The 10,741-nt window shown below is 48.0% G+C and overlaps 1 protein-coding gene across 5 annotated transcripts in view; it reads left to right on the plus strand.

The window, feature by feature from the left end:
• The first annotated feature begins 352 nt into the window (after positions 1-352).
• Positions 353-10,741, plus strand: part of RAB19 (RAB19, member RAS oncogene family) — a 12,422-nt gene continuing 2,033 nt past the window's right edge. Inside the window, exons 1-3 of one of the 5 annotated variants that reach the window (XM_006145046.3) lie at positions 353-560; positions 3,439-3,662; positions 7,121-7,298. In XM_006145046.3, coding sequence (XP_006145108.1) covers positions 3,462-3,662; positions 7,121-7,298 — 379 coding nt within the window. In that variant the 5' untranslated portion in view covers positions 353-560; positions 3,439-3,461. Of the gene's footprint in view, positions 602-2,510; positions 3,258-3,438; positions 3,663-7,114; positions 7,299-10,741 lie in introns of those variants that run through there. The other 4 variants (XM_006145044.3, XM_006145043.3, XM_027770518.1 and 1 more) reach the window with 4 other exon arrangements.

Consider the following 10,741-nt stretch of genomic DNA (forward strand, 5'->3'; position numbering starts at 1 on the left):
GACGCGAACCGCCGTCGACTACATGGGAGTTCTGCGACATAGCCATTACGCTCACTAACTGCTGGTCCCAACCGCGGTCTATTTTGAGAGTCTAATTTGTTTTTTTGTTTGTTTTATTTGTTTTTTTTTTTCCCCTTCAAGTCTGCAAAACGGTTCAATAACTTAAGACCCAGATTCGTGCCCTTTAAATTGATATCCTCTTATCCAACAAACCCCAACTCAGTCAAACAAGCAACCCCCGGGAAAACGGGAAAATGTAGGACTAAGGATGCACAGGAGAGGCGAGGAGGAGAAAGGAACAGGGCGGCCTAGCAGGTGCTGCGCTGCCGGTGCTGGCCCGCGCCCCTGCGCCCGGCTGTGCCCTGCCGCAGCGCCAGCGCCTACCCGGGCAGGTGGGAGGGATCGCGCTTTCCTTTCGCTTTCTCCGCCGCCAAACCTGACATCTGGGGCCAGAACTACAGGTCCCACCGCACAGCGAGGCTGGAGGAAGAAGGGGCTCCGGCCTCCGAAGAGATCGAAGAGATCGGGAGTGAGAAAACCGTACCTGCTGGCTGGCAGAGGTGAGGGAGCCGGACGGGCGAGCAACAGGTGAACCAGGAAGGTGAGGCTGTGGGGACGTGGGATGGAGGGGCGTCGTCTGGGACGCACACAGCCGCTCGTTACTCCTTCGGGGGTGTAGGCCAACGTAAAGGGGGCTTTTGTGGGAGCCCTGAGGACTCGGGGTGAGTGGGAGGGGGAGGGGAATGGAGGAAGACTTGAAAATAAGGTTTCGGCTCGAGTTACTGTGATAAGACACCGGAAGTGGAATGGCTTTCTTTGGTTGAAAAACTCAGAGGGGTAAAAGAAGTAGTTGGATTTTCTGTCTGCTGGATCACTTATTCAGCCGAACGTGATTTCAGAGGCATCCCGGAGAGGTATGGGATCCTTCCGTATCCCTTTAAAGCCCTGCAGTTTTACATACAGATTGCATATTTGCGTGCGTTTTAATTTGCATGATTGGATAGGCTTGCCCTTTTCTATTCCTTTAGAGAAAACCAAATAAAACAGGAGAGATGAAGAAGAGCATCTTAAGACAGGAGCAATTTGCAGTACATGAAATTTAAACACCAAATGGGATAGGCTTTCATTGACTTTTATGAGATATTTGATGAGGAGACCAGACACAGTGTGTATGAAGAACAGTTAAAGGGTCTGGGATGTGCACCTTGAGGGGTAAGCTTGCTGCTTCTGCTGTCTGAGGGGCTGCCACGTGGAACAGGAGTTGACATTTTCTGAAAAGCAAAGATGAACTGGGATTGAGAGATGAAAACCCCAGGGAGATGGGCTTCAACCCCACCAAGGTTAGGACTTCTGGGTACAAAGAGGATTTATTTCCGGAAGTAGTAACTCCTTGGGATCAAACATATTTAAGCATAGGCGGATATTTAAGTCGGGAGGCTGAAGGTGGGAGTAAAGTTTCAGGTAGAGGACTGCACTAATTAGTGTTTTCCTTAGGGCCAGCAGGTCACTGGTGTGGTAGTTAGGATAGTTAGTCCCACATTCCACCATGGTTCGAGTCTTGAACTTGCTGGCTTGCTTTCTCACTTTCCCTCTTTCTCTCTCTCTGGTAAGCACACATGTCCTATAGCAAGATTCAAAAAATGAGGGAGAGAGACCATTCCTCCTTGCTGTAGGGTATGTGTGCTTGCCGGAGAGACAGAGAGACAGAAAGCAAGAAATCACCCCCTCAGGAGGGATGGCCACGCCATAATCCCTTCTCCACTAGTCTCCTCTCAGGATTGTGGTAACACGCGCACATGCGCCGGGTCCAGGACTTGAACAGCAGTCGACTACATGGGAGTTTGGTGACATAACCATTGCACCATCTGCTGGTCCCCACCCCTGTGTTTTTGCTGTCTGAGGGGCTGCCACGTGGAACAGGAGTTGACATTTTCTGAAAAGCAAAGATGAACTGGGATTGAGAGATGAAAACCCCAGGGAGATGGGCTTCAACCCCACCAAGGTTAGGACTTCTGGGTACAAAGAGGATTTATTTCCGGAAGTAGTAACTCCTTGGGATCAAACATATTTAAGCATAGGCGGATATTTAAGTCGGGAGGCTGAAGGTGGGAGTAAAGTTTCAGGTAGAGGACTGCACTAATTAGTGTTTTCCTTAGGGCCAGCAGGTCACTGGTGTGGTAGTTAGGATAGTTAGTCCCACATTCCACCATGGTTCGAGTCTTGAACTTGCTGGCTTGCTTTCTCACTTTCCCTCTTTCTCTCTCTCTGGTAAGCACACATGTCCTATAGCAAGATTCAAAAAATGAGGGAGAGAGACCATTCCTCCTTGCTGTAGGGTATGTGTGCTTGCCGGAGAGACAGAGAGACAGAAAGCAAGAAATCACCCCCTCAGGAGGGATGGCCACGCCATAATCCCTTCTCCACTAGTCTCCTCTCAGGATTGTGGTAACACGCGCACATGCGCCGGGTCCAGGACTTGAACAGCAGTCGACTACATGGGAGTTTGGTGACATAACCATTGCACCATCTGCTGGTCCCCACCCCTGTGTTTTTCAAACTGCCAGATCTGGGATTTGAACTCAATTAGCAACATGGGATCCTGTTTACATATACACTAGACCATGGCTGGCCCAATATGTCCCATAACATTCTTTATTTAAGTTTTATTCGTTGTCATTATTTGTCTATTGTGTTTGTTTGTTTGTTTTTGTTTTTTGGGAAGTTGACCAGAGAGAGACAATGAGAGAAACAGAAAGTGAGAAAGCAAGCTGCCAGGCCGGGGACTTGAATCGTGGTCAGCCATGTGGGAGTCCAGTTGCCTTAACTACCATGCCACCTGTTAGCCCCAATATACCATAACATTCTAACCACAGTTTTAGTTTTGAATAGTCACAAAATTCTAATTCCCTGGTCAATAAAGATTAGGCGCCAGTCAGAAGAAAAAAATGGCCATATCCCTTTTCTCTAAACTGACTTCCCAGTCAAATCTTGTCAGTCTTTGTTGCTGGTGGTCAGTCTTCTGAGAGCTGGGAACCTTCCTCCCCATATAACATCCCTTGCAGCTGACTGATGGCAAGTGAGTCGCTGCCGTGGGCATTTCCTCTGCCACTCACCTGCTCTTGAGCACTGTGACAGAGCGAAGGACACCTGGTCCCAGGACTAGGAGTTCATCGAAGCTGTGACCTGAGAGTGTGGACTGTCTTCTGGCCTACCAGAGAATGGCAGTAGAGACTCTTCACCCTGAGAGTGTTCCCAAGGTAACATCAACGCCCTCGGGCAGACGTGGGCTTGTGGGGCCAACTCTCCTGTCCCTGACCCATCATTAGCATCTTCTTACACGAGATGTGAGCACCATGGACACCGGACCTTCCTTACCCCAGTGCCAGGCACCTGGCAGGTGCTACTGCAGAGCAGGTGAATTCCCTCCTCTCTCCCTAGGTCTGTTCTAGGTGGCAAGAGCTATGCAGCTCTCCAGCTCAGCCAGGGCAGCAGACGAGAACTTCGATTATTTGTTCAAGATTATCCTCATCGGTGATTCCAACGTGGGGAAGACGTGTGTGGTGCAGCATTTCAAGTCTGGGGTCTACACCGAGACGCAGCAGAATACCATCGGGGTGGACTTCACTGTGCGCTCCCTCGAGATCAGTGGCAAGAGAGTCAAGGTCAGAGGGCACCGGGTTGGCCCCACCTCTTAGCCAGAGCTCCTAACATCAAAACACATGTCTGAGCAATAAAAGATTTCCAACATGAAATCATAAAAGTATTAGAAGAAAACATGAGAGTGTTTATTTTTATCACTGTGGAATGAGGAAATTAGTCTTAAGTAAGACACAAACCCAGAAGTTACAGGAGAAATATTGCTAAATCTAACTATAAAGGTTAAATTTATTCATTTCTTTTCTTTTCTTGTTTCTTTCTTTTTTTTTCTTGGAGAGGTTTTTGCTATAGGGCGCGTGCATTTGCCAGAAAGACAGAGACAGAGAGACAGAGAGACAGAAAACGAGAAATCACTACCCAGGGGGTTGACCATGTCGCAATCCCTTCTCCTCCATTCTCTTCTCGGGATCTTGGGCATGCACGCACATGCACCTGGTGTGAGTTTAAGCCACCGGTTCCAGGACTCGAGCCGTGGTCAACTACATGGGAGTCCAGCGACATAGCCATTATGCCAACTGCTGGTCCCTCATTTCCTTTTTTTTCAAAGAATTATTTAACTTGGCGTCAGCCAGTGGCATGGTTGTTAAGGGTGCTGGACTCCCACATGGCCGATTGTGGTTCAAGTACTAGATTGGGTGGCTTACTTTCTCACTTTACCTCTCTCTCTCTCTTGCTCTGTCCCTCTCTGTTCAAATTAAAATAAGTAAACAAAAATAAAGTTAGATAAAATAATTTTTTAAAATAATTATTTAACTTTCCTTATTTTTTAATTTGACCAGAGAGGGACAGAGTGGGGGGTGGGAAGCAAGAAAGCAAGCTGCCAGGTCCAAGACTCAAACCACAGTCGGCCATGTGGGAATCCAGTACCCTTAGCCACCACACCACCTGCCAGCCCCACAGTTATTCATTTCTATGTAACTATATAAAGGTTGACGTCTCTACATTTAATGAATACCATAAGCAAAGTCAAAGAGATGAATGATAGGGGACCAGATGGTGGTTCAGCAATGAAGCAATACTCTGTGAGCCTGAGCCACGTGGGAAGGTTTACATTCATGTTAGGACACTTCGCTGAACACCTGCCCGTGGTTCAAGGGGTAGATTGTGGAATCAAGACCCTGTTGGGAACCTGTGTGTCTCTCTCTTATGCAGGAAAGAAATAAGCTTTTTTCCTCTTTTTAGAGTTTTTGCCTTAGGGCACATGTGCTTGCTGGGGAAGAGAAATAGAGACCGTGGAGGAAAAGTGAAATATCACCCCCTAGGGGGATGGCCACTCTCACATTCTCTCTCTGGGATCTTGGGCACACACACACACACACACACACACACACACACATGCCCAGCATGATTTTCAAGCCACTGGGTCCAGGACTCAAACTGCAGTCGGCCATGTGGGAGTCCAGCAACATAACTGCTATGCCACCTGTGGGCCCTGTTTGAATGGTCCTTTAAAATCAAAATAGTTCAGGGCCAGTCTCAGAGTGTGTCAGTTAAACATAGTGTATAGGGAGCCAATCCCACATCCAACCGAGGTTCAAATCCTGGCCCTGGTGGCATGAAAAACTGCCAGGCATGTGTGCATGCATGCCCTAAATCCCAGTGGAAGGGAGAAACAGGAGAAAGGACAGTGGCGCCCTTTTGGAAGGGTCCTTACTCTTTCTCTCTTTCACTCTTGCACTGGCAAATACATATGTCCTCTGGCAATTAAAAAAAAAGTTAGAAAAAAATACTTTAGCCAATGTCATCACCTTTGTGAATATTCTTATCAATCAAAAGGCTGAAGGACAAATCCCAAACTCTGGATTAAGGAACGATTTATTTATTTTATTTATTTATTTTTTTTTTTGAGAGAGAAATTTTTGCCATATGGCACATGAGCTTGATGGAGAGACAGAGAAAGAAAGACAGAAAGCGAGAAATCACCTTCCAGGGTGGATGGCCACACCACAGTCCCTTCTCCTCCATTCTCCTCTTGGGATTTTGGGCACACACGCATGTGTGCCCAGCATGAGTTTAAGCCACCGGGTCCAGGACTCGAATCCTGGTTGAATACGTGGGAGTCCAGCAACATAACCATTACTCCATCTGCTGGTCCCAGATCAAGGAATGATTGAGGTGAAAAGTCAAAAAGCATAAGGAACCCCCTTCCTGGGGGCGGGGAGGAACTCCTCCACCTCTCCAACAGAAGAGGTCCTTAGGTGGTGTTCCCAGACCTGAAAGGACTACATCACCCAGAGAGCACCTGAAAGAATGAGTTCCTGGACCCACCCCAGACCTACTGAATCTAATTATCAAGCAGGGAGACCTGGAAACTTTTTGGGGGGGTGGTAAATAATTTTTTAATTTTATTTATTATTATTACTTTTTAATTAATTTTCTATAGGGCACATAGGCTCCCAGAGAGAGATGGAAAGTGAGAAAGCAAACCACCAGCTCCACAACTTGCACTGCAGTTGCCCATGCGGGAGTCCAGGGTCCTAACCACGGTGCAACCTTCTGGCCCCTGAAAGTATGCTTTTAAAAAGCACCTCTTACTGCGGAGATTTGAAACGCTCGCCAGACAGATAGAGAGAGACAGAGAGACAGAAAGCGAGAAATCATCCCCAGGGGGGATGGCCACGCCGCGATCCCTTCTCCTCTGTTCTCCTCTTGGGATCTTGGGCACGCATGAACACATGCCCAGCATGAGTTTTAAGCCCCGGGTCTGGGACTCAAACCGCGGTCGACTACATGGGAATCCAGCGACATAGCCATTATGCTAACTGCTGGTCCCTTTTATTTTTTAAAGAGAGATTTTTTGCTATAGGGTATGTGCACTCACTGGAGAGACAGAAACAGAAAGTGAGAAATCATCTCCTCAACGGGGTTGGCCACACCGCAGTCCCTTCTCCATTCTTCTCTCAGGACCTTGGCATACACACACGGACACATGCCTGACACGAGTTTTAAACTGCCGGGTCTGGGATTTGAACTATGGTCGACTACATGGGAGTTCAGCAATGAATCCATTATGCTGTCTGCTGGTCCCAACCTGAAAAATATGTTTTTTAAAATAATTATTGTATTTAACTTTATTTATTTATTATTATTATTTTCTAGTTTGATCAGAGACAGAGAGAGGAGGAAAGCGAGAAAGCAAGCCACCAGGTCCAGGACTCAAATCGCAGTCAGCCACGTGGGAGTCCAAGTGCCTTTAACCACCATGCCACCTGCTGACCTCCCAACCTGGAAAACATTTTTTTTTTAACTTTAATTTTTTTTTACTTTGACCAGAGATAGAGAGAGAGAGAGAGAAAGTGGGAAAGCAAGCCACCAGGACCAGGATTCAAATCCTGGTGGGCCATGCGGGAGTGTCTAACACCCATGCCACCTGCTAGTCCCAACCTGGACAACTTTGTGAGAGAACTTAGGTGAATGAGCGGGAACTCCCCATCAGACTCTTCTCTTCTGTGTCCAGATGCAGGTGTGGGACACCGCTGGCCAGGAGCGCTTCCGCACCATCACCCAGAGCTACTACCGCAGTGCGCACGCAGCCATCATAGCCTACGACCTGACCCGGCACTCCACGTTCGAATCGGTCCCTCACTGGATTCACGAGATAGAGAAATACGGCGCGGCTAACTTGGTCATCATGCTGATCGGTAGCGTTTTCTTTTTCTTTACCCGTCTCCTCCGTTGATGCTCAGCTTTGCATGTGTTTTCTTTTTTAAAAAAGAATTATTTAATTTATTTTATTTAATTAATTTATTTTAATTTGGCCTGAAGGGACAGAGTGAGAGAGAGAGATGGAAAGTGAGAAAGCAAGCTGCCAGGTCTGGGACTCAAACCACACCTTGCCATGTGGGAATCCAGCACTCTTAACCAGCACGCCACCTGCTGGCCCAGCATGTGTTTTAAAAGGCAGCAAAGATGGGATCTGAAAAGTGAAAGTGGTGGGTGAGATCTCAGAAAGTGAGTGCCCTGTCTAGAAATCCCCATCAGATCCGCTCGAGAATGAGAGGAGGCTAGTGAAATTGTTAAAAATACAGAGTTAGAGCTCCCTACCCTAGTTCTCAGTTGGAAGATTGAGAGGGAGGGCCGGGACAGCTGTATGAGGGTGCACCCCAGCTGATCTATGCATAGGGGCTGCGTAGACGAACCGGAAGATCTGCCCTAGTCGGAGGTTGAGTCTGAGGTTAGCAGAGTCCGGAAGCTCTAAATCTCCAGGGTGTTTGCTGACTGTGAATGACTACATGAATGACTACTTAGCACCTTCTAAGATCCTAAGTGAACCTTAGCAACAAACCAGCATCAACGCTAACAGGAACTTCATTCAACCAGACAAAGTAAGCTAGCGGCTTGAAATCTGAGCTTGGAACATTCAGAAAAGTGCACTGTTCCTGTCACTTTTCTGCATTTATGTCTGCCTTTTCCCTCCCTCATAAATGCAGTGCTGTTTACCAAGTGGCTGCTCAATGTGGGCAAATCGGATTAGGGTCTTGCTACTCCAGGGGCCTTATTACCACTGCATCCCTTCCTCCACCTAGGGGCACTTGTCCCTTTCTTCTAGAAGCAGAACTTGGCTCAATGCTTCAACCTCACTAGTAATGAGTTCATTTTTTTTTTAAGGGAGAGATTTTTGTGATAGGGCATGTACACTCACTGGAGAGAAAGAGACAGAGAGAAAACAAGAGATCACCCCTGCGGGGGGTGGGGTGGCCACAATCCCTTTTCTTCCATTCTTCTCTCAGGATTTTGGGCATGCACCCACACGCACCTGGCATGAGTTTAAGCCACTGGGTCCTGGACTCACTGTGGTCGACTCTGTGGGAGGCCAGCAACATAACCATTCCACCATCTACTGGTCCAAGTTAGGAGTTCTCTTGAAGGTATATAACTGTGTGTATGAGTTTTCTGTGGTTACTGTAACAAGTTACCACAATTGGCGGGTTTAAAACAATGGAAATTGCCTCTCTTACAGTTCTGGAGGACATGAGTCTGGAATCAGTATCACTGGGCTGAAATTGAGGTGTCAGCAGGGCAGTTCCTTTTGGAGACACCAGAGAAGAATCTGCCCCTTCCCTCATTCAGCTCCTGGTGATGTCAGCAACCGTTGACTTGTGGCCTCATCCCTCCACCTGTTTTCACGTCACCTTTTCCTTCATGCATGGGGTCAAAACTCCCTCTTAAAAGGACACACATGATTGATTTAGGACCTGCCAAGCTGGTCCAAGATAACAGTCCCACCTTAAGATCTTTAAGTCCAGGCTATGAAGACCCTTTTTGCATTTCCAGTTTCCAGGGATTAAAACCTGGTATCTTGGGCCAGCAGGTGGCATAGTGGTTACATCACTGGACTCCCACATGGCTGATGGCGGTTCAAGTCCCAGACCAGGGGCTTGAAACTCATGCCGGGCATCGTGTGTGTGTGTGTGTGTGTGTGTGTGTGTGTGAGCACACATGCGCACCCAGAATCCCAGGAGAAGAATGAAGGAGAAGGGATTGCAGCATACTCACCTTCCTGGGGGTGGGGGGTGACTTCTCACTTTCCTTCTCTCTCTCTGGTGAACACACATCCCCTATGGCAAAAATTTTTATAAAAGAAAAAGAATCTTTTTTATTGGGACACATTAGCACACCTAAAGAAAAGCGCACAGCAATTTATCACAAAGGCAACACCTGAGCAAACACCACAGTCAGGCTGAGAAGGAACATTGCCGGCTGCTCTCTCTCCCCAGCTCCCCTTCATGCCCACCAACTACTGCACCTCCTTCGCCCCCAGAGAGCACGACATGACCTTGACGGTAACCACTCCCTGCTTTTCTTCATCCTGTTGTTACCTAAGCCCTCCTCCCTGAGAACTGTGGTTTTGTACTTTACAAAAGTAGAATCATAAAGTCTTCGAGTTCATGAGTTTCACAGACTGTGGCATACAGCTGTAACCCATTCTATCTGTACGCTGCTCCTTTGAATGAACACACCTCAGGCTGTCCTCGGTTCTCTCGGTGACGGGCATCTGAGCTGTCTTTAGTTCGGGGCACTAGGAAAGCTTCAGGTGTGGGACCTTCCGGTGTCAGTTTCTTCACGCCTGTGAGCACACAGCCCCGTTGGGTAACACCCAGAAGCAGAACCACACAGTCTTACAGCTCTAGATAATCTAAACCCCCGGGGCTAAGTGGTTGCGCTGCGCTGCATCCCCTCGGCAGTGGTTTTCATCTGCGCTTCCCTGCTTACTCATGAGGCTGGGTACTTTTTCATGTGTCTGTTAACTATTTGCTGGGTTTTTTGGGTTTTTTTTTATAACCAAGGGTGTGTGCACTTGCCAGAGAAAGACAGAGAGAGAGGGAGGAAAGCACCCCGTAGTGGGCCATTCTTACACCACAGTCCCGTCTCGGTTTCTCCACCCTGTCAAGATTTTGGGCACACATACACGCACTTGGTATGTTTTTCAAGCCACCAGGTCTGGCATTCAAACGACTGTCAGCCATGTGGGATTGGCTCCTTCGCCTCTACGCTACAGGACCCACCCTGTTAGCTGCTTGGAAACCTGTTCTGAGGTGCTTTTTCAGGACTCACGCCCGTTTCTCTCTGCCATGTCTTTTTCCATCCTTCTTTCTTTCTTTGGCAGAGGGCACATGCCTTGAGCAGAGAAAACAGAGAGAGAGAGGAGGGAAGTGAGATAGCACCCTCCAGGAGGGATGGTCATGCCGCAGTCCGCCTCCTCCACTCGCCCCTCAGGATTTGGGGCATGCATGCACACATACCTGGCATGTTTTTCAAGCTGCAGGTCCGAGACTCAGACTACTCAGTCGGCCATGTGGGATCCAGCACATTGACCACGACACGTGGATGGCTCCCTGATGTCTTTCTCTTGTTGATTCCATGGCTGACTGTCGTTGGGGTCCTGCCTGGCAGCTTGCATTCTTACTTTCCCTCTCTCTCTCCGTCTCTCCCTGGTGAGTGCATGTGCCCTACAGAAAATTTTAAAAATAATAATTAATAAAATTAAATAAATAATTTTTTTAAAAAGGATTATTTACTTCTGGAGCCAGCAGGTGGTTAAAGGTGCTACACTCCCCCATGACTGACCACAGTCCAAGTCCCG

This window comes from Tupaia chinensis, unplaced genomic scaffold, assembly GCF_000334495.1.
Source record: "Tupaia chinensis unplaced genomic scaffold, TupChi_1.0 Scaffold000140_1, whole genome shotgun sequence".
NCBI classification, from domain to species: Eukaryota; Metazoa; Chordata; class Mammalia; order Scandentia; family Tupaiidae; genus Tupaia; species Tupaia belangeri.